General features: G+C 48.8%; 1 protein-coding gene across 4 annotated transcripts in view; it reads right to left on the bottom strand.

The window, feature by feature from the left end:
- The window catches only part of SMG6 (SMG6 nonsense mediated mRNA decay factor), a 1,202,478-nt gene that overhangs the window by 72,280 nt on the left and 1,105,828 nt on the right, over positions 1 to 24,370 (bottom strand). For all 4 annotated transcript variants that reach the window (XM_078680136.1, XM_078680134.1, XM_078680133.1 and 1 more), the window contains exon 15: positions 22,723 to 22,863. In XM_078680136.1, coding sequence (XP_078536262.1) covers positions 22,723 to 22,863 — 141 coding nt within the window. The remainder of the gene's footprint in view (positions 1 to 22,722; positions 22,864 to 24,370) is intronic.

Genomic DNA, 24,370 nt, shown 5'->3' with positions numbered 1-24,370 from the left:
AATTATGAGTGAGGGCAGGTATTGGGGTGCTCTTGTGAGACTCTTGCAGTTGTCAGTATCCCTTAAAAAAAGAGATTTATCCCATGAAGCAATCACATAATGTTGGAATAGGGAGGTCTGACAAAGACCCTTTGTGTTTATAGTATGCAGTGTTCATTACACATAGAACTGGATGTATTCCTTTATTTTATTAAGGAAGATACTGTTTGCTTCTGCAGTAGTGCACTTCTTCTCGCCTACTGACACCTGGCATATCAAAGTGGATGTTGTTATGATATATATAGCCCCTGCCATGGTCATGAAGAAATGCAAAAACTTTTGCTGACATGATTCTGGGGTTTATCAATCTTAAACACCCCAAACACCCAGAGACACAGTCTCCCCCCCCCCTTCACCTCACAATCCAAGCACACCATCTGCGGCACCCCTCAAAGCTCATCACTTACTCCAACCTCTACATGTCACAGCTCGCAGACATCAGATCCCACAATATCAACATCATCTCCTACGCCAACAATATCAAACTCGTCCTCTCGCTCTCAGCAGATTCCACCTCGACGAAGTCTAATTTTCACAACTGTATGCCGTCCTGATCTTCGGCAGACACATCACACTCTGGACCGACTCCTGGTAGCCATTGGAACTCAGACCCACTCCCACTCCGAAAAACCATGCCTGAAACCTTGGCATCATCCTGGACAGAAAGCTCTCCGTGAAAAGTCAGATCAACACCGTCTCCTCAGCCTGGATACCCTATCGGATTAGCTGCACTATAGAAATATCGCTTGATTGACCTTAGGACGAAACTCTTTTGACCATTGTCATTTTTGCCTATGACATATTTTAGAATATACAAAGGCAGTGTGAGGAAAGAGCTACATCAATTGTGAAAAGGTCTCCTTTATTTGGATTTCAAGCACAACCCCTGTGATTGAGGCCTAGGTCAGTGACACCACAGTGCACTAGCATGAGGTCTGCGTGCCCACAATCCAAAAGGCTCTCAACCGTTGCTAACAACAGATCCCACTTCATACCTCTATGGCCAATCCAAGTTCTGTCCAAGTTTGATAATGCAAGATTGTTGTCAATACTACAATTAATGGCAAAGTCTCTAGCCCAGAGGATGAAGCTGTGTACTAAATTCCAGAGGCACACCATGGTGCAGTATGGAGATCTCAGTAACAAGAGGAGTGCTCAGCAGAATAAGTAAGCTCCAGGAAGCAAGACAGAGTTACATGAGGAGAGAATAAATGAGAGGGTGGCAACATTATAAATGTAATTGGTAGATTTTGGCAGTTAGAAAAGTAGGTTAGGTTATGACCAACTGTTGTTTATATGGTGCACAGTTACATGCTAAACCGTATAAGCTTTTCTATTGGGTGATTTTCTAATTATGGTACGGTCTTGCAAGAGGCTCGCAAGAGTAAAGAAGGCAGCACTGCTCCTTCGGACTGCAAGCGAGGGATTGTCTACCTGCATTTCGCGAGACTCTCGCAAGAGTTTTTAGGAAGGGAAAAAAGGAAACATACTCCAAACAAAATAGATAATACACCTATAATGTAGGTCTGAAAAAAACCATTTTTGTTAACATTTTGTAACAACGTTAAATTCTTTTGTGTTTTCTAACTTTATTTTTTATCTTTTTGTCTTTTTAAGTTTTCTAATAGGGTAAAAGTAAAACATACAAATAGGAGGGTGAAAAACAACATATTAAAAACAAAAAGGCGAACATTGTGGAAAAAAGAACTGCTAAAAAAACTACTGCCTGGGGGGCATTTGTGATCTTGGACAAGCTTGTCCTGTGAAGACCTGCTAGTCTCGGTTAAAAAAATGATTTGCTTACATAAGCAGCAAAAAGTGTTTTATTAAGATATACTGGGTATCTGCGTCAGCACTCTGTACCTGGGCAGGCACAGTATCTCCAGGTTCAAATGAGGTGGAAGCCCCTGAAGAGTTGTCCAGCTTAACTCTGCCTGAGCACGACTTTGTGGAGGCATTTATCTGAGGTGCCTCTACATGCCTGTAATACTCACACTGTATAGTTTGTTTCTACTCCCAGAGCTGAAATCCTTCTTGCAAAGTTTGCAGATGACATACTTTGCAGATACTTTTTTGCTGCCTTACCTCATGTCAAAAAATTGCCTATCCACAGACTATATGGCAGGCTGAGTGGCTGAGCTGGGGCCACAGCACCAGGCAGCACATCAGAATCTGAGGAAGACATTTTGTTGTACCAAAACAAAAAGGCACACAAAGCAAAGCAATAAGGCCTACTCATGTCAAACTCCAATAGGCACATAAACCAAAAGCACAGATGCTTCCGTTTACAATATAGACAATATCAACCAATCACAACTCTTCCTTGGGATGTATGACCTCTCACAAGATAGTAAAAAATGATGGCTTTATATATTTAAACAATTCATAACTAATTTTTCTAACTTAATCAATACCTCTTTTGTCTTCCTTTGTTCAGAATAACAAAAAACACTTACTAACTTAATTCCAAATGTACGATCTTGCGGGTGCTGAACGAGAGCCAATAAAGAAGTAGAGCTCCCTTAAAGTCCACACAAAGGATTGTGTGTTCTACTTCCGCAAGCTTCTCGCAAGAGATAAAAGTTTCTAAATATTAAAATAAATATAAAAAGTATATCTAAAGGGTGATTGATGGGGGGCGAGGTCATGCAAGATGGCCGAACAGACGTTCCTCCTGAGCTCCCGTCTATGCCATACAAATCCTGCTTTAGTCCTACCTGATTGGTGGCTATCTTCTTCCCCTCACTGCCCTCCTTTGAATACCTGCGTATAGGGAGGAGTTGGGGGACCCCAGCGGCTTTCACCAGCCAGATACAGACAATTTGTGAAAAGGGCCGCGTGGGCCTGATCCGCAGTGCGAGAGTGGCCGGGGCGGTTGGCGGAGACTATGCAATAGGCTGGGGGGTTGGCAGCTGTTATTCCCTCCAATGCAACCCCCCTATTGGTATGGCCCTTTAGGAGCTGCAGATGCCTGGAGACGATGGAAGCCGGCTGAGTATTCTGCAGCGGACGCCGCACCCCGCCTATGAGTAACTGTGTGAGATTACGGCTGGGGATGGCACACTGTGCAGCATTGGAGCTAGGCTTTGGGGCCCCCGTGGCTGAGGTCTCAGCTCACCTTTGATTCCTGGGGCTGGAATGGACTCCTAGCCCTGGAGATCCGCTGTGCCCTGCAGACTCCCGAGGCGTGGCTTGGGCATAGGGCTTGTGGAGCTGGAGCAGGGAATCCCCATAACTTGCTGTGGCAGGCCATTCTTGGGGTCCCCACCACCTAACCTCTTCTGCCGCTCACGGTCTGACGAGAAGGTGAGGCCTGTGGAGAACTCAACCACAACCCCACCCGGAGAGCAGACGCGGCATTGCATTTGAAACCTGTGGGCCTCATACCCCTTCAAGCGCCACGCGACGAAACGGGAGGGTTCTGGAGGGAATTAACCCGTGGCTGGGATACCGGAAGGAGGGCACGGTCCCTGCATTTGATCACTCCATGTGGGTAAGGTGGCCGATTTTGGAGGAGGCAGCCCCAGACATCCATAGGTGACGGTGCTGGTGGCGCGCAGGCACTGACTGGCAAAGTAAGAGAGGGCAGCGTGCTCCCAGGGCCTGGAGGATCTTGTGACCTATCCCTTGAGCCTGCTCCTGCAATTGATATTGCTGCTAGACGCCCCCCAAGCAATGGAGGTAGCCCCGGAGACGTATTAGGCTGCTGATTATCATTCGCATTGCAAGGTGAGGAGCTGGTGTCCGCCCAGTCTGTACGCCTATCTGGTGTGGGGAGCAGCATTGAACCTAAAGGGCGCATATGTCTGACCAGGTAGGGAGCTTGCTTTGGTGCACCTGGCTCCCTGGGAGAGGACGTCTGTTTCTTACGAGGCCCTGTGACAAAGAGGGGTTACCTTGACCCGGTAACAAGGGGGCTTCCGCTGATGAGGATCTCTCTGGTGATGGGGAGAGAGCCATGGGACTCTGACACGGGCGATCATGGCGTGGTCACTCTGTTGACCCTCTTGCACGACACCTACACAGTAGGAGACCTCTGGTGGGCGTCTTGGTCTGATGATCCCCTGGCATACCTGCTTCTTGGCGGCCTAGCCCAGATAGACAAGCTCCCATTTAACACTCGCCGGAGATCCTTGGGGTGAACATTAGGTGGCCCGAAAGTACGACCGGATCCTGACTATTGCCGGTGCTGTTGATCTGCGGCTAGCTCCTCTCACTGCCATGGTGAAAGATAAAGGTTCCAAACCTGAGCAGGCGAACAAAAATGTCTATTACACCCAATTGCGGCAGCCTCCTGCTAAGGTCGATGAAGGGAGGGGACCGGGGCCCTGCAGAAACTGTAGATGGAGCGGAGGAATCTGCCCGGTCTCTGGCAAATTTCATGGCAGGGATCCAGAGTTCCAAGGCAGAAGTGGTCAAAAAGATTGATGCAGTCGTTATCGACATCAATCTGTTACGTGCAGACTTGTGTTAGGAGTCAGACCGGGTGGCTATGGTGGAACATAATGTGGATACCCTGCAAGAAGAGGTCAGCTGGTTACATACCACGATCTCTGACCTGCAGACATTGACAGCACACCTGAATGCATGCATCAAGGATTCTGTGGGGAGATCTCGAAGAAACAACCTCCGCTTTGTGGGTTTTCCAGAGAAAGTGGAGGGACCATCCACTGAATCATTTCTGGAGGAGGAGTGGATTACTAGAGCCCTTCTACCTAAAAGACTCTCCAAGTTCATTACATTTGAACAAGCCCACAGAGCGCTGGGCCCTCCACCAAAGCTGCCCCCCACCCCCCAGAGCCATAATTGCCCGCCTATTTAACTTTCGTGACCGCAATGCCATACTACAATGTGTCAGAGTACAAGGGACCCCACTGTTTCCCTTCTCCTTATTCCCTGATTACACCCAAAGATTGCAAGAACAGAGAAAGACTTATTGTTGTCAAAATGCGAATGAGAGACATGAACTTGAAATATAGCCTACTCTTCCAAGCAAAGCTCTGAGTCGAACATGGAGATTCGGTCCTATTTTTTTTTAGCTCTGCAGAGGCCAGTGACTGATTAGATACCCTCCTGCAGACCTCTGGTCAAGACACGTAGCACCAGGATCGACGTCTTCTCAGCACTCAGCGACAATCTGCCCATTTCCGGAAGGGGACATCGAAGGAGTCTTTACAGCAGTCGGCAGTCAGAAAGGATCATGTTGGTCCCGATGGCACACTGCATTCTGGCACGCACCCGTAGCATATTACAAAGGTTTAGAATGCTGCCTTGTTTTTGATTTAATTTGCTTTCTAATTATGAGTGATGTGGTGGCCGATGCTAGCCACCAGCCAGCACTATGCTGAGCGGATGGATATGGCGCAGCTGCCCATGGTGTGGGGGGAGTAGGGAGTTCGTGTTGTGTTTATGGGTTTGAAGAACTGGGGTACTGTTTATTGCTCTTGTGCACTACAGGCCCGACCACGGTTTCCGACCCACCCTACTAGAGGAATGTTGAAGATGTGGCCATCCCAGTTGAAGGAGTGGGCAGGATTATCAATACCAACAGACGGCGAAACACACAGCTACAATTATGACATGAAATGGCACTAGTATTGCCCAGCTGGAGAAGCGTAGGCGGGTGCATGCACAATTAAAAGGTGTAAGGTGCTCACTGAATTTCTACAAGAAACCCACATATGTGGGGGGGGGGCTGTATATCATCTCTCTTGAAGAGTTGGAGGCAGCTATATGCCATCTTCTACTACGCTACGGTATGCCATGGGTGAGCTAATTTGGGTGGCTCTGGGGTGCCCTTCGTCCTGTGGGACCACATCCCGGGCCCTGAGGGTCAGTGCATAATCCTGCATGGGACTCTGGATTGTCAGGAGATCTGTTTAATTAATGTTTATGCACCTAAGAATCACTGTCCCAATTTTTCTACCTATGTGGCGCAGGCTGCTTCACTCTATCTGGCGGCAGATGTTGTTAAGGCGGGTGCATCTAACTTTGTCCCAAATGGCAAACAAGACCTAACCCCACCCCGACAGCACAGCTAGCCCCATACGACAGGAGCACTATCCGATGTGATATATGAATTGCACCTCTGTGATATTTGGAGGATCAGACAAACGACAAGTCAAACAATTTTTCTGTTACACACCCACTGTGGGTACTCACAGCTGGTAACACTATTGTCTAATTTCCAATACTTTAGTGCCATTGGTGTACGGAATCTGTTATCTGCCTCGATATCCATCGGACCACTTCCTTGTTCTTTTAATTCTAGGGAGAGTAAATGGTAAACCGGTGATCCCGCTTTGGCCTCTGCAAGCACCTGCAGATCCTCCTTTCAAAGCCAAGGCTGTAGACACACCTGCACACTATTTTCAAGAGAACTGGGGTACCTTGGGGAGCATGGCTATGGACTGGGAAGCGATGAAGATGATCCTCCGCGGGGTCTGTCTTAAGACAACGCAAGGGGCCCATCGTCGGCTTGAGAGACACAATCGGGTACGCGAGCAGCAACAGGGTGACATAGAAAAAGAACTACCAACACATCCCAATAAACTGGCAGACTGGCAGGATACCCATAAGGCTCTCATAGACGACTGTTGCAGGCTAGAAAAGCATACCTATGTAGAGTATCGCCAAAGACTCCGTGCTGAAGGTGATCAGACTGGAGGGATGCTGGCCCGCCTAGTCAGAAGGGAGGAATCTCAGACCCCAATTCTGACCCTGAGTGATCATGCGGGGCACCCTGTCTGTACACAATAGGCCATTAATGAGGTCTTTCACTACCATCTTAGTATCATCAATGCTAAGTGGGCACCGACCTGGTCGTGTGATATATTGGGCTACCTGCTGGCGGTCTCACTTTCATGCCCTACCTCTGATGACAGAGACGGCTTAGATAGGACTATTACCCGAGAGGAGATTCTTGCTGCAATCCAGGCTTTAATGACAGTGAAGACCGGGAAGCGACGGTGTCTGTGCGGAGTTTTACCGCAGATATGCAGAAACTGATAAACTCCTAGAGGTCTTTAAGGAGGCCCTCCGGAGGGGCAGTCTACCACTCACACTAAGTGAGGCCCTGATAGTAATGATTCACAAACCAGGCAAGGACCCAACAATGCCCTCTTCTTACAGACCTATTTCCCTTTTAAATGTCGATGAGAAGCACTTTACATACCTTGAGACAGCTTTCATACGTTTACCATACTTCACAGCACCAAGACGATGCATTAGCACTTTTAGATATAGAACAAGCGTTCGATTCTCTGCGTAAGGCATACCTTTGGCATGTGCCAAGGAAGTTTGGAATGGGTCCTAAATTTAAATAAAGGGTTCAGTTATTTTTTAGGCATGGGCGGATTTTGCGGATCCACGATTCACGAATTTGCGGATTCACGGATCGTGGATCCGCAAAATCCGCGGATTTTGCGGATCGGCGGATTTGGGGGCGGGGCTTCCTCGAGTGTGTGGGCGGGGCCAAACGGACGGGGCTTCCATGCGAGCGCACATGCCTCTTGTGTGTATAAAAGGTCAGAGACCGATCAGAGCAGCAGATTAAGAGACAGAAGCTCCTGGTCACAGGAACAGCACGGGGATAGCGCTCGTGAAAGTCAAAGATGCAAATGCCTCTGGCCTGCATCACAGCGGATTTTCGATGGTATATTTGGGAAGAAGGCACACCTGCCCAGCCTCCACAACGCTCACGATTGTTTTTGGGCTGATGAATGAGTCACTGAATTTAAGCTTCAACTAGGGCACAAAACCGAAGGCTTGCCGCTCTATCCTGCACACTTTCCAACCTGCCCAATACACAATGCCGATAAGTGCTGTACCTTCGTGATGACTTTGTCGTCTTGCAGCACACTTCCTCCCACCAATGCACCCTTCTCCGGGCTCCACCGTAGGTTAGAAAGTCTTGCCGCTAATGACCGATGTCATCATCCAGAGTTACTCGATTTCAGCTGCTCGCAGGGGGGTCTGATACACTTCCGTACTGGAAAACTTCACACAGTTCCCCGGGGGACCCCGCCAAAGAAGACCACGAGCCCGTGATGCCGTCAGCGCGGTCAAAAGTTCAAAGCCTAATTTACGATGGCGCCGGCAAGCTGCCAGCGCCATCCTGAAAAAGTTACTTAATTAGCTTCAACAGGAAGCTCCAACTGATAAAATAAAGCAGGCGCTCGAGCCCCTGCTTTATCTTATCTATTAGAGCTTCCTGTTGAAGCTAATTAAGTAACTATTTGAGGATGGCGCTGGCAGCTTGCCGGCGCCATCGTAAATTAGGCTTTGAACTTTTGACCGCGGAATCCGCCGCTCGCGGATTGCGGATTTTCGGTAAATTCGCGAGAGTTCGCGGACCGCGAATTTACCGAAAATCCGCGATCGGAGCGGATTTTGCGCTCATGCTTAGTTATTATATACCGACCCTTGTGCCCGGGTGCGATCAGTAGGGAGGTATTAGTACGGTTTAGCCTCTATACATGTACCAGACAGGGATGCCGCTCTAATTTGTACTTGCGATGGAGCCACTGGCTGAGAGACTTTGTAGGGCGTTGGACCCGTGTGGGACAGAGATAGGGGAGACCATGCATGTGGTCTCATATTATACAGACGATGCTTTGATATACCTTTGTCACCCGACTCACTCAGTGCCCACACTCATGCATGTTATGTGGGAGTTCTGGGAGGTCTCAGGGCTATGGGTGAACCCTTCCAAGCCCAGACCTTACCCTTTGGTAACCCTCAGCGGGATGATGCTTGAAACTCTGCCACTGGTGAGTATACCATGGGTACTAAATGATGTCCGGCATTTGGAGATTCAACAGGCGCCTACTGAAGAGGCATTCTTAGAATTTAACATCAGTAGAGTTGTGCAGGGACTATGAGCCTCCGTAAGGTTTTGGAGACACTTGCCTCTCTCCCTCATGGGGAAAATCACAATTACAAAGATGATACTGCTCCCTCGAAGTCTAGGCCTAAAGGGAACACTCTATATGATCCCTGGATTATACTTTAAAATGATAGACAGGCTCATTGTAGATTTACTATGGCAAGGCAGTCGTAGATTTGTGGGACTCTGTTTTGAAAAGGCCATTATCTCGGCGCGGTCTAGAGGCCCCCCACATAGAGCTCTACTTGAAGGCGTCACATACACAACATGCTGTTTCCTGGCTCAACCAGGGTGACAAAGGCAAAAACAACAGGTGATGGACAGAATGCAGAACATTGTCATACATTCACCCCAGTACAGAGATCTGGGCCTAAATCCATCGTTGTTTTGCACTCCACACCACCCCAGGTCAGACATGGCCATATGCAAATCAGCCTTGACCCTGTGCCTCATGGGAACAGTCCAGCCCGAACTGCCAAGCCATGTCTTTCCTGGACCGGAATCAAGCATCCAAGGACCGGTTTCTGGCTATCAGCCGGCATCAGCCTGGATAGCTTGACTCCAGTGATGTGGAGAGCATGGGACTCAGGTCTGAGCATACCCATCCCACTCGGGGCGACAAAGGCAAAAACAATAGGTGATGGACAGAATGCAGAACATTGTCATACATTCACCCCAATGTATGACAATGTTCTGCATTCTGTCCATCACCTGTTGTTTTTACCATTGTCGCCCCGAGTGGGATGGGTATGCTCAGACGTGAGTCCCATGCTCTCCACACCGCTGGAGTCAAGCTATCCAGGCTGATGACGGCTGATAGCCAGAAACCGGTCCTTGGATGCTTGATTCCGGTCCAGGAAAGACATGGCTTGGCAGTTCGGGCTGGACTGTTCCCATGAGGCACAGGGTCAAGGCTGATTTGCATATGGCCATGTCTGACCTGGGGTGGTGTGGAGTGCAAAAAAACCGATGGATTTAGGCCCAGATCTCTGTACTGGGGTGAATGTATGACAACGATCTGCATTCTGTCCAACACCTGTTGTTTTTGCCTTTGTCGCCCCGAGTGGGATGGGTATGCTCAGACGTGCGTCCCATGCTCTCCACACCGCTGGAGTCAAGCTATCCAGGCTGATGACGGCTGATAGCCAGAAACCGGTCCTTGGATGCTGGATTCCGGTCCAGGAAAGACATGGCTTGGCAGTTCGGGCTGGACTGTTCCCACGAGGCACAGGGTCAAGGCTGATTTGCATATGGCCATGTCTGACCTGGGGTGGTGAGGAGTGCAAAAAAACGATGGATTTAGGCCCAGATCTCTGTACTGGGGTGAATGTATGACAACGTTCTGCATTCTGTCCATCACCTGTTGTTTTTGCCTTTGTCGCCCCGAGTGGGATGGGTATGCTCAGACGTGAGTCCCATGCTCTCCACACCACTGGAGTCAAGCTATCCAGGCTGATGACGGCTGATAGCCAGAAACCGGTCCTTGGATGCTTGATTCCGGTCCAGGAAAGACATGGCTTGGCAGTTCGGGCTGGACTGTTCCCATGAGGCACAGAGTCAAGGCTGATTGGCATATGGCCATGTCTGACCTGGGGTGGTGTGGAGTGCAAAAAAACGATGGATTTAGGCCCAGATCTCTGTACTGGGGTGAATGTATGACAATGTTCTGCATTCTGTCCATCACCTGTTGTTTCAACCAGGGTGACTTCTCGAGAAGGATCTCTTGAAAGGCACCCATGAAGACAGTGTGCTCCTGCCAAGTTGATGAGTGGGACTCGGTCCTCCCTTCCCCCGATATGCCTTACCTGATATGCCAGGTGACAGAAGTGTGGAGGGGTTGGTTAAGACGGTGGTCTGCAGTGCCGTTTTTGCCCTGGACATGCCACTTAGGATTCTGCAACCTTTTTTTGCAGAATAGCAGACTCCATGTCGACCCAGAGATGGAAAGATGGGGTATATACCACTTTAGGGGACTTCTACTCAGACGGGCGCTTTATCCCACATGCCACTGCTGTAAATTCCTATGCACTCGGCACATTTCTACAGTACATGAAAATCTCAGCTACGGCTCGGGAGATCTGACCCACCTTCCTGGATGCACCGACCAGTTCTAATATGCTAACCCCATTGCTGGGCATGGCGGGTTGCCGACGTTTCATTTCACATCTTTAAAGGGGACTGTACGAAGAGCCCCCGGAGGTGCCGCTCCCAGTTCAAGCCAAATAAAGGTGTTGTTAGTGGATAACCAATAACGGAGAGGGAATGGAGTCGCTAACAGCTCTAATGTTTGATTTCAGGTAATTCAATATAATTTTATCCACCAAATGTGTCTCTCTCCACAAACCTTTAAGACTATATACCTTACACGTTGAGATACATCTCCCCGATGTAAACGACTGATGGCAGATTTTATTCATATGATTTGGAAATAAAGGCCCTCTTGTCCTACTGACATTTGGTCCTGGAAAACATTAATAGAGCTTCCGGATGGCGGATACCATTGGAAACACGGCAGGTAATACTGGGTCTGATCACCTTTGGTAGGGCACTTAGTAGAAAGTTTCCTTTGTAGGGTATTACTTTGGCAAAACACCGAATAACAATAAAATGTTTGAGTGTTGCACCTCCCAGATATACAGACTGGCTCAGAGATGCCTCTGAGTGGGCTGTAGCAGAAGAAATCCATTCTTCTAAAGGTTTCCTCGGTGAGTGGTATTTGATTTATCCTCCTGTTCCTTAAATTGTTATCTAGGAAGGAAGACTCCCTGACATCATCCTGAGGAGGTATACTAGTAGCTGTATTGCAATAATAACCATATAGTGGCATAAAAAGAATATTTAATGAGAAGGTATCAAGAAATATATAAAACAGAGCCTGTGTGAAATAATATTGGAACCTGGAGCTCAATAGTACAATTAGAAGTTAAAATATTGCCTCTTTCCTTTTATTAATACAGCTACCATATATCCAGGATAGAAACATTTTATATCTTAAATTGCTAGAGGACAGTGTCATTTAGGCACCCACAAGGTAGGCTTGACTACTGTAGAGTTTCAATCATATTTTATAGCCGAATAAGCATGTGAGGGTGCGTTAAGCATAGATTATCTTTAATGTGACATTATCAACATATAAGCTAGAGAGGAGATATCTATTAATTTTATTCACCCTATTCTTTGATGTTGGAAAGTTTGGGTTTGAACATTGACAACTTTAATTATTGGCACTCTAATCTTTTTGTTTGGCACTGCTCCTTCCTGTCACACTGACAGTATGCTGACTTAGTCCTTAATAATGTTGCAAGTCTAACTTTTAATTGCATGTAACTGTTATAAAACTGTTGCTGTTTGATACTGACTCAAGAAAGGAAACCTGAGACTAGATCCCTTTATCAATTGGGTACCTAGCATTGTAGTATATATTTTTTAATGTATTAAAAAGGGCATCTAAACTCTAAACTATAATGATGTTTATTTTTTGTTTAGTAACCACTGTGACGGAGTCCTGAAGACGGCCCAGCCGAAACGCGTTGTTTGTCAGCAAGCCGCCAGACTCTGTACATAAAGTTATTTGTGAGTTATGGGATTTAATATACACTTCTTTTGACTAAAGTTGAAAAAAGAAAAAAATGCTGTGGGTGTAAATGAATTATAATTATGACAATCGTGCTATTTGAAACAAAGTCAATAAAGCATATGAAATGTATCAACTGTCAAAAAGAGAGAATACATGTGGTTCATAGATTAGTATTTAAACTGTAAATATATTTAGCTTGGTCTACATATCATTTTATATAATATAAAAAAATATTTTCTATATAAAATTAGGATAAGAATATTAATAAGAAAATAATAAATTGTTTATACTTATCCTGGATTAATATTTGTATTTTCACTATATTTAGAACTAATTTAGTCTAGATTTGACATGCCCGTCTAATGTAAAATACACCGTGCCGGTGTCACCGTTTTCCCAATAAAGATGTATGTTATTATACCATTCGGATGCTCAGTCCATCACCACCCCCTTTTGTACCGCTTTTGGCCACCATAGGTGTGGCAGGGTATGCTCAGACGTGAGTCCCTTGCTCACTTTGCCACTGGATTCAAGCAAGCCGGGCTGAAGACGGCTGGAATGCCAGAAACCGGTCCTCGGAAGCTTGTTTCCGGTCCAGGGAAGACATGGCTTTGCAGTTCGGGCTGGACTGTTCCCATGAGGCACAGGGTCAGACTGATTTGCATATAGCCATGTCTGAACTGGGGTGGCAGAGTGGGCTAAAGAACGGTGATGGATTAAATCCAGATCTTTTGACTGGGTGTGAGTGTTTGATTGATTTGGATGCTCCATCCATCACCACCCCCTTTTGTAACTGTGTTATTATACCAAGCAATATTTATTCAGATTTTTTAACAAGCATAGCAATCTTCACCCCGGGTACAGGTACCTAAAGTGTGCAAAATATAATACTCATGACTTATTTTCACAGTGGAAAGTATTTTTAGTGACAATTCATTCACGTATAATACCAATGTTTCTTTTTTAGATCAATTTCTCACCCAGGTTGTGTGAGATCATTTGAGCAATACCTAAATGTGTATACCTGTATTGTTCAGTCTGACTCCAGGATTTGGGTTTTCATATCCTTATTCGTTAGGGCCATGCTAGGCTCCTCTGATTCGTAGCAGAGGGAAATCAACACCAGCAATATATTCCTCCTCTTCAGCTAAATGTGAGGCATAGGGTATTCTCAAGAAAACATCCGAGGATGAAGGTCACCGTTGTTATCAGAATCCCCGCTATCAGTAGGGCGACAGATAGCGGGGATTCTGAATCTCCCCTATCAGTAGGGTGACCAGGCGTCCCGGATTTGCCTGGACGGTCCCTGTTTTTCACCTGCTGTCCGGGCAAATTTCAAGAAATTTAGCTCTTGTTCCGGTTTTTAGAGAGGGGTGACTGAAAACTGTTGGAGGCATTTTTTAATGTTTTGCAGAGCAGGGAAAGTTAGCAGTTGTTTTAAGAAAGCAATCTAATTAACAGGCAAGCTTCTGGGTTTAAAACTTGCATTTAATGTATGTAGCTGCCTGTTCTGTAACTCTTTGCTGAGGAGCGCTGTCATTCTGTGCGTTTGCTTGAAATAAAACTGTAGTCCTTCTATTTTCTTGAAATGTGCCGGGTTTTGGATTTAAAATTCTGGTCACCCTAGCTATCAGGGAAAAAGGCCTCCTCGCTGTCTGTTTATCTGGAGTGCATACAATGTAAGTAGCAGTGGCAGCTCCTCCGCTAAGGCGGAGGAGTGTCGCCCCACTGCTCTAAAAATAAAACCAATAATAATTTACATGATCGTTTTTATTAGGTCGAGGGACCTATAAGCTGCGAAGCAGCTTCTGGTCCGGAGATCTTATGTTGTATAGTAGGGCACTTTAGACCCGCCTCTCAGCTCCGTTCGCTTCCATTGGCTGGCTTCCTAAACGGAGGCCAGCCATTGGAAGAGAAGGGAGTCATTCCAAACAAGCCCCGTCTTTTTTGGATTTGGGGGCGTAAGTTTTGCTGTTCTTTAGACAGTGACGTCGTCCGTCACTCAGGACAGCAAAACACGCCCCCAAATCCGAAAAATGTCAGAAGCTTGAGGCGGCCATTTTGCTGCTGGTAAGGTAGGCTGCTCGTTTCTTTTCCCAACTGTTCCATTGATTTTCCTTTGTCTCCTTCTTGCTATTTCCCTGCAGACTCCCACCTCCCTACTCCCTTTCGCTCTCACCCGTCCTCCCAGTCCGTAGCTCCCTGCTCCGGCAGGCTCCCTCTCGGCGCTTCTAGTCCTGCGCGCTCCTCTCCCCTGTAACCTCCCAGCTCCCTGCACTCTCACTCCCAGCTCGCCTCCATCCAGTCTCCCTCCTCCCTCTACCCTCCCGTCCCAAGCAGTCTCTCAGAGCGCTTCTGGAAACAAGTGATTACTGCTGCTAAGGAAGTGCTTCTTCTTATCTCGGCGCTTCTCGCCCTGCGCGCTCCAGAGTGGTCTCCCCCCTGCCCCTGTCTTTGCTAACCTCGGCACCAGGCGGGAGAGTGGTCTCCCCCCCTGTCTTTGCTCACCTCGGCACCGGACGGGAGAGTGGTCTCCCCCCTGCCCCTGTCTTTGCTCACCTCGGCACCAGTCTTTGCTCACCTTGATACCGGACGGGAGAGTGGTCTCCCCCCGCCTTTGCTCACCTCAGCACACGACAGGAGAGTTTCTCCGGGTCTCGCTCTCCCCTGTCTCCTCCCACTCCCTCGGTGCCGGTCTCTCTGTTTCTCCCCTACCCGCTACTCTGAGTAGTGAGAGTGTGACTACTTTTCCTTGGCTTGGTGAATATGTATGATACGACCCTCCCCCTCACACACATCCCTTAGTTCTAAGTGATAGCGCCTCACCTGCAGGGACTCCGTATTCCCCCAGCCTTCGATTCAGCTGAAAGTGTTGATCTCCAAGGTTTGCAGTGCCTTGAAGCCCGTGGGAGCACAAGCAGAAGAGGCCGCGGCTCGGGAAGCATTGGCCGCCGCAGGTCCCTGAGACTCCGGGGTCGGAGCGCATGACGCAGCAGCTAGCGCTTTGAAGCCGGTGATGCCTAGAGCTCACTTCAAGCAGGGAGCACGAGCCGCTGCAGCTCCTTGAAGCCCTTGCAGCCTATAAAACATAAGCCGCGGCAGCTTCTTGAAGCAGCTTACGGGCGAGAGGCAGGGCTGGCGTTTGTCGTGGGCGAGTTGAGTTCAGGCCCAGGGCGCCAATGTTCAGAGGGGCGCACGGTCCTGTAGACAGCAGCGTCCCTTTGACTAGACTCAAATTATTTCGACTAATCTGCTTTTCGTCATTTTTAGTTGCAGCAGGTGCCGTTTTATACCTGCTTACACCCCCCCGCTCCTTTCCCTTCCCATCTCCTTTTCATCTCTCTGGCCTGTCACACCACCAACAACTTGGCACGAGTGTGATCGACCTCTGCTGTGAATGAATACGGGAATGTTTGGGAGTGGCGAGAAGTTTGTGCTTAGAGGCCAGTCAGTCACTGCTGAGATGTGTGACTGACCTGTGAACACACAATGCACCGCCTTCTGCTTCGTTTTATTCACCAGCTGTCACGAGAGCGACACATTTCTATCAGCCCCGGGCCCTCCCTATCCAAGCAAAGGCCGCTCTGGCTCCTAGCGCCAAGCAGGGAGAGCACGTCGCTAAAGCTCCTTCCAGCCGGTGCTGCAGAAATAGCCCAGGCCACTGAGGCTCCTCGAAGATCGTGCACAGGCCGTGCAGCTCGTTCAAGCCTATGCTGACCCGAGGGCACAGACAGTACAGCGCCTTGAAGCCAGACAGAGAACACAGGCAGCTGCTACTCATTGAATCCATTACTGCCTATTACTCAAATCGCCTGCCACCGCCAGGCAGCACAGGTCGCTGAAGCCCCTTGAAGCCCTTGCTACCAGGAGAGCACAAACCACTATAGCTCATTGAAGCCCTTGCTGTCTAAAGTGCTTTCCCGCCTAGAAATCGCCCGCCCCGGCCGGACAGCACAGGCCATGCAGCTCCTTGAAGCCCTTGCTACCAGGAGGCCACACACGATTACAGCTCGTTGAAGCCCTGCCTGCCTAGATAATTTTTGCTCTGAAACCCCTTCAAGCTCCTACTACATAACAGCACAGGCTTCTGTGACACTCCAAAGCCGCGCTGCCTAGGAAGCAGAGACCACGCAAAGTGCTCAAGATGCTGCAGCTCCTTGAAGCCCTTGCTACCAGGAGGGCACACACGATTACAGCTCATTGAAGCCCTGCCTGCCTAGGTGATTTTTGGTCTGAAACCCCTTCTAGCCCTTATGGCAGAAACAGCACAGGCCTCTGTGACACTACAAAGCCGCGCTGCCTGCCTAGGAAGCAAAGGCCGCGCAAAGTGCTAAAGATGCTGCAGCTCCTTGAAGCCCTTGCTACTAGGAGGGCACACACGATTATAGCTCATTGAAGCCCTGCCTGCCTAGATCATTTTTGCTCTGAAACTACTTCTAGCTCCTACTGCAGAGGCCTCTGTAAAACTTGAAAGCCGCGCTGCCTAGGAAGCAAAGACCAGCAAAGAGCTCGAGATACTGCAGCTCCTTGGAGCCAGGTGCCTAGAGAACATAGGTCTGCAGGACAACGTGTGGCTTAGAGCACACAGGCCATCTGCGGTCTTTGAGGGCCCAGCTGCCTAGTGAGCACGGGTTGCAGCAGCTCATTGAGGCCTGTGCTTCTCATTGACGCCGGTTGCCGCCTACTAAATCAGGCCCCATAGCTCTTTAAAGCCCCTGCTGCCTAGAGAGCTTCAGACCGCCGCATCCCATTGTAAATTGAAGCTGCTGCCACGCCCAGAAGGCCACTCCTCCCGCGGCCCAGTGAATAAATGCAGGCCGCTGCAGCACTTTGAAGCAGACACTGCCTGTCTACATGCTCTCACACTCTCTCTCACACTCTCTCTCTCTCTCTCTCTCTCTCTCACACACACTCTCTCTCTCACACACACTCTCTACTACTCAACATTACTCACTCCTAATAAGTCACTCTATACTACTCACTCTTTACTACTGAAACTAAAAATACACTTTGTATATGTAAGGGTGTGGCTGTGCATATAAATGTGTGTGGCTCTAGGACTCTTTACTGCTCACTCTCTCACTATTTAATACTCACTCTTTCACTTTTTACTGCTCGCTCTCTAATACTCTCTTTACTAATAACTCTCTCCTACTCACTATCAACTACTCACTCTACTACTCTACTACTTACTCTGTGTGTGGGTGCTAATGCAATAGGTCTTGCATCTGCAAGCAATTAAGCTATTGGCAATATAAATGACAATGCCATTTATTTATGATTTAAAAAAAAAAAAGAAATGTCATGAGCAATGCCAATAGCTCTACCTTTAATAATGCCGAGACCATTGCATTGTAAATGCTTGTTTTCCTTCCTGCTCGGGTGCAGGTCTGGTGGGCTAGGCTGGCCAGTGCAGAGGACAAGCGTAAAGTGCACTCTAAAGTGTGCATGACAATTTGGCGAAACAGTCCTGCGGCCTTTGCATCTTCCCCACCAGGCTGCATTACACAGCCTGGTGAGGTACATGCAAAGCCTTCAAGTCCCTGTCTGAGCGCCGAACCACAGTGCTCAGACCAATCACAACGCTGCCTTACATTGTGATTGGGCTGGTGCTTCTGGAAGCGTCCTTTTGCGGCACGGAGGAGGAGCAGCAGAGAGGCGGCAGCACCCGGTGGCATTCAGGTAAGTGAGCTTTATTATGTTTTTTTTTCATTTACCCCACGCCTGTGCTTAGTAGCGGCCTCTACTGGGAATGAACCGAAGTCCATGGACACCGGCAGCTCCCTCACTGCCTCCGCGTGGGCCTTTACCTCTCTGTGTTGTCCTCATGAATGTGCGGACGGCCTGGGCGATGACTTCTTACCCATCAAAGAGGCCCCTGCATATGACTCTCCATCGGACACACAGGGCCGAAAACACCCCGCAGAGGCACGGTATGGTAACGCCTTCCGGAACTCACCTCTGACCCGCAGGGGTCCCCAGTCAGGCAGAGCAGCTGAGACGGCCTTCCCGTATCAGGGGGCACAGGGTGGTGAAGGGAAAATGCACGTCTCTGCACGTCTCTGCTCCACTCACCTCCACATTTCGGAGGTTTAGTGGTCAGGCTGCCCATGCACTCCCCTCCACCCTCGTGGGCACAGGGGCGACTGAGGTGCCCCCCGCCTCCGTCCGAGGGCAGAAGGTGAAGGGATAAATGCCCGTCTCCTCCTCTGCATCTCAGGGGCATTTGGTCAGGCAGGTCCCCTCTGGGACACTGATGCAGCTGCGGTGGCCACCAGTGCGGCTCCGGTGGCCTGGGCCTCGCTCCGCGCCTCCCACGTTTGCCCCAGAGCTCTTAGCCCCTTATTGTTCCGGCAGGCCGAGCACCTGCCAGCACGTGCACTCCGAGCGCCCCCAGAACAGCTCTTAATGTGCTATGATGTTTGCTATTGTTTGCAGTTTATTAAAAATAACGGGGGAAAGAAGAAATCCCTCGATTCGGAAAAATGAAACCCCAGTGGTTGTGGGCAGGAGGCCAGCGGCCCGAGGGCACATGTGTGCCGTCCCAGAGGGGCCTTCACCAGGCCGGTTTTACAACCTCCTCAGCACTGAAGCCAGGGTTCACGCATCTGGCGAGACATATGTCTGGCCCAGGTTCAAGGTGGAAAAAGGAGAATTATGGAAGCCGAGGGCCCTTGGTACTGATGAGGGGGAGGTGAGAGGCTGGGAGTAGGGTGAGGAGGAGGGAGAGGATGGTGAAAGAGAAGAGGCTTTCCTACAGTAGAGGTGTACAAACTCTTAAGGAGCCAAACACATTCAGCATCCTTGCTCTCACAGGACTTTGTTCACAGGGCTCCCTTTTCTAGACAAGCAAGAGACCCCAGCAGACAGGCCTGGCGCTAGCCCTGGGCAACAGGCCTCCGTAGGGGACTGGAATAGCAAGTGTGGCCAGGAGGGGCATCTGTAAAGCGCTCTAGGATGCTGTAGCAATGTGTCAAAGTGACGAGGGACGGGAAGTATATGAGAGAAAAGTAAAAAACAGGAATGCGGGCATGAGGAAGACCATGATCTCTAAAACGTGTGTACAACCGTTGCAGAGCAACTGTGCATTATACATTGCCGACTTTAGATGCCTGTCCTAAATCGGACTGACCAGGACTGCGCCCTGGTAGAAAGAACATTTGGTGTGAGTCTTTTCGGATTTGACGGCATGCGGTGTGAGGAGAACGGGGAGGGCAGGGGGTTGATGGGATGATAATAATTACACTGAGGTACATCAAGTGCTGGTTCCAAGGGCTTTAACGGGACCCAATTAAGACCAAGTGGGACGGACGAGCAGCTGTTTCCATAACATTTAGTCAGGCAAATCCCTGCTGCGCCCCTCGGAATATTGGGCCTAACTCGCCCATGTCCAAGGCAGGGCCTGCCTCGGCGATTGGGTACAAAGAAGTGAAGTGTCAGGAGAGGCAAAGAGAGAGCCAAAGCGCATTGTGCGAAGTAGGAGATGGCAGGAGAAAGAAATTAGAGCGGGGTTCTCTAGAGCAGGAACCAGTAGTGACAGAGTAAGGCATACAAATATAACCCTGAAGACGACGGCATTGAAATAGGAGGTGAAACTTGCTTGTGCCTAAGAGACAAATCGAGGCATGTCACTGGGCTAGAAATCATGGATGCTAGTTGTTCAGAAACCATGGCAGAGACAGAAATCAGGGGCAGAGGTCATGGCGCAAAAATGATGGAAGCCTGTTAGTGGGATACTAACCTATCGTCCTAACTAATATATATTTACCTGCAGACCCACACACTGAAGAGGAAGCTGGAGGAGCGAGTGCCAGAGCCTACCCCACACAAATTCATCTGGTGCTCGGGTTTCCGGCAAGGCAGAGGTGCCAGGACTGTACAAGTCAGCAACACACCTGAAGGCCGTTCCGTGGTACTTATCCAGCTACAGTAGCCTTGAGTAGGTCGCCAAACCTCAAAATTTCACCTCTGAGGCAGGACAGATGACTGCTCGCCTATGCTGCTGGCAGGAAAAGGACTTGAGAATGCTGAACCGTGGATAGGTGTAGGTTGCACAGCCCAGTCCAAGTTGCACCAAGATGTGAAGAGCAGCAGCCCGTTAAGATTATGTAGGAATGGGTGTTCTGTGGAGGGATGAGAGAATGGAGCAATGGATGAATTTAAGATGCTGGTTATTTGCGACTGTCTATACACACCAGGGAGGAATGCCTGGGTAGAAAAAGTCACAGCCACACTTTACTTCTGTGCCCCATCTGATACGTGGACACATAATACCTTTTACTTCAAGGAGGGTGGTTAATCCTGGCTCACTCAACCACTGTTCTGGATGCATTTCAAATAACCTGATTGCACTGCAATGCAAGGGCGACCAAAAGGAAGACACCAGTTACAAGGAGCATCACTCAGCCTCAAGCTCTTCAACATCTACATGGCCCCACTTGCTACCATAGTCAGAAAGCACGGACTCAGCGTAGTATCCTACGCCGACACGCATCTCATCCTCTTCCTCACCAAGGAACCCAACATCAACAGACACACCTTCCAGGAGGGAATGAAAGACGTCACATCCTGGATAAGCAGCAGCTGCCTGAAGCTCAACTTGGAGAAAACTGAGGTCCTCGACCTCGGATCTACCCCTTCCGCATAGGACAACACCTGGTGGCCCACTGCCCTCGGCAACCCTCCCACACCCATGGATCACACCCGCAACCTCGGCATCATACTCAACTCCTCCCACACCATGACCAGACAGATCAACGCTGTTTCTTCCACGTGCTTCAATACCCTCTGCATCCTCCGTAAGACATTCAAATGGATCCCCCCCGAATCCAGAAAGGCAGTCACCCTCGCACTCATAACCAGCAGACTGGACTACAGAAACGCCCTCTACGCCGGGATAAACAAACTCCAGACCATCAAGAACACTGCAGCCAGACTCGTCCTCGGTATCCCACGACAAGACCACATCACCCAGCATCTGCAAGACCTCCATTGGCTCCCCCTCAGAAGGAAAGCGACATTCAAGCTGCGCACCCAGGCCTCCAAATCCCTCCACAACACTGGACCTCAATGAAAGAGTCTCCTTATACGCACCCAAGAGAAACCTCTGCTCGGCCGACCTCGCCCTGGCCGAAACCCCACACATCCGCTGAGCCAGAACAGGAGGAAGAACCTACTCCTACATCGCGGCCAAGAACTGGAACAAACTTCCCCTCAGCATCAGACGATCCCCCCACTCTGCAAGCTTACAGGAAGAACCTCAAGACCTCGCTCTTTGCATGAGACGGAGCATCACAAACCTCTCCCCTCCCCCCGTGCCCTGAGACCCTGACGGGCGAGTAGTGCACTTCACAAATCCAGAATTGATTGGTTACGCAATAAGCCAGGGCTGGCATTTCATCCTTATTACCAATGATGAAAGTAAAGAGCAGTTCTGAGCACTGAATAGCATGCTACCAAAACCGGCAGAAGTAAAATGACACTCCTTGGCACCACCACTCAGGGGCAGCACAGCAGACCGGCATGCACTGGCACACATGCTTTTCTGGTTCCATCAGTACTGCTGGATTGAAGAATTGGATAAACTGGAAAACATATTGAGGGCACTCCTGGCATGCAAATACATTCCCAATTCCTGTATACATTTTTGAAGATTTAAATTGGGACAACAAGGTCTCCAAAGGGCAATCAGAGCGCTTTACCGCAATGTTTGCATCACATAAAACAGTACTTACAGTACAACAAACGATTATATACAAACTTAAATTTTTATCAGAGATCAGTCATGCAGCAACATATTACCATATTTAAACATATACCAAAAAGTTAGTTGACTTTATTCATCATGGATGTTCCCTGATGGCTCACACCTAGTGGCGCTAGCACACAAAGGTGCAGTTGCGCAGCCCCCAGGGTTGGAGCAGCCATAGGATACATGCAAAAAGACACAAATGCATGTGCATACCACTGGGAGAGAGCATTCAATGGACCCACTGGCATAGACTATCACTGGCGCTGTGCACATGGTTGCAGCATACTTATGCTACACAAGTACACAATGTAAGGTCTTCGCTGCCACAGCTGGAGAAAGACTGGGGCAAAGACATTAATTGGCAATATCCCCATGATAAGAGACGCATCAGAAAACAGTGGTTTCCTGCGAATGACTGTATGTGAGGATCTATCTCGAAGGTACCAACACAGGTGCTTCTCCTCATACCTGAATCTTGTCTCGCCGTTTTTGTTGTTCTGCAACCTGCAGGGACAGGACCTGTTTCTTGGCTCTCAGTGCCTTGAAGTCATATTCTTCCCCGCTGCCCTCCGAGTCGTCCTCAAACTCTTCAATTACAACATCATCATCCTTTATAAGGAAAAATCAGTTAGATAAAGAACCGCAAAGAACCTGTTTTCACCAACATTAATATTCCATTGGGGTATAAATCTGTTATAGCATAAATTCCAACAACATTCAAATAACCATCTTAACATTGCTCACCTGAGGCTTTCCTTCCGTCTTGGACCGACCAGTAAGCAAACAACTTATCTTCACCTCTGGTCCATACCCAGCCCCTTTAGTGAATCCCACCAGCAGCACCTGACACAAACTCTTACATACTGTGTTCAGGACAGGGTGACAGCAATACACAGCGACTGAAGACAACCAGTTAACTCCGGCACAGGAGAATGTTAACCAGTTACACATTTAATTCTCAGTACAGGAGACGGAGGCAGCAATACAGAGCGACTGAAGACAACCAGTTACCTCCTATACAGGAGAGCGTGACACCCCCCCCCCCGGTCCTCCACAAGACAGAGGACTGCTGGCACAAAGCAACTGTAGACACAACATGTTACTGCCTGTCCAGCCGAGTGTGAGAGCAAAAACATATACACAACAACAGCATACACAACGCTTCACATTCCTATACAGGGACGTGTGGCAGGAACACAAAGCAGCTGCAAACTCAGCCCAATATATCCAGTGCAGGAGAGTGCGATCACAATACAGAGCTGTGGCAGACACAACCTTTTACCCAGATCCTTGTAAAGGAAAGCGTAATGCAATTGCAATAGAAGAGTCTACAAGCCATTGATAGAAACAATATTGCACACAACTCTTCTCCCCTCTACATAAGGATCTCTCTACATAGCACCAACACAAGCTCACCTCCTGTACACAATAGTCTAAAAGATTCTATCTAGCTACTGATTCCTTACCATAGAATAATCCAAAGGCGTCAGACTGGATCGAGAAAATATGTTGCGAGTAGTACCCCTCCAGGCCTTTAGACTTCTTCCTTCGGCTCCATGTTGCGTCGCCAATGATTGAAGTGACATGAACAGTGCCTACATAGGCACCACCCCAGTGCCCTGAAGTCAAGTTTCTTTTTGCAACTTTTTATGCCAGGAGCGCTAAGCCGCGAAGGACACTGACCACTGGTGTGTGAAACTAGGGTTCTGAAAAAGGGGACAGCCTGTGCCTAAAAATACATTGGGAGAGCAGGAAGAATGTGTGAGTCGGTAAGGAATGTGCGACTAGTTAGAGTCTCTACCAGATAAGGTGTTATCAAAGGTAAGTAACTTGTTTATCTGATAGAGATTTCTAGCTGCAGATTCCTTTCCTTAGAATAGATACCCAAGCAATACCTCCCCGGAGGTGGGTGTGCAAACCAGATTTTGACTAGAAAGTCCTGCAGGACTGAACAGGCAACATACACATTCCGGTGGAACGGACTGTCCAGGCAGTAGTGCTTGGTGAACGGGTGCAACGAAGCCCACATAGCAGCTTGACAGATGTCGAGGACCGGCACAACATGTGCTAATGCAGTGGTTGAAGCCTTTGCTCTGCTGGAATGAGCACGTAAGCC

This window comes from Lissotriton helveticus, chromosome 3_1, assembly GCF_964261635.1.
Source record: "Lissotriton helveticus chromosome 3_1, aLisHel1.1, whole genome shotgun sequence".
NCBI classification, from domain to species: Eukaryota; Metazoa; Chordata; class Amphibia; order Caudata; family Salamandridae; genus Lissotriton; species Lissotriton helveticus.
This window is presented reverse-complemented; position numbering and strand designations above follow the sequence as displayed.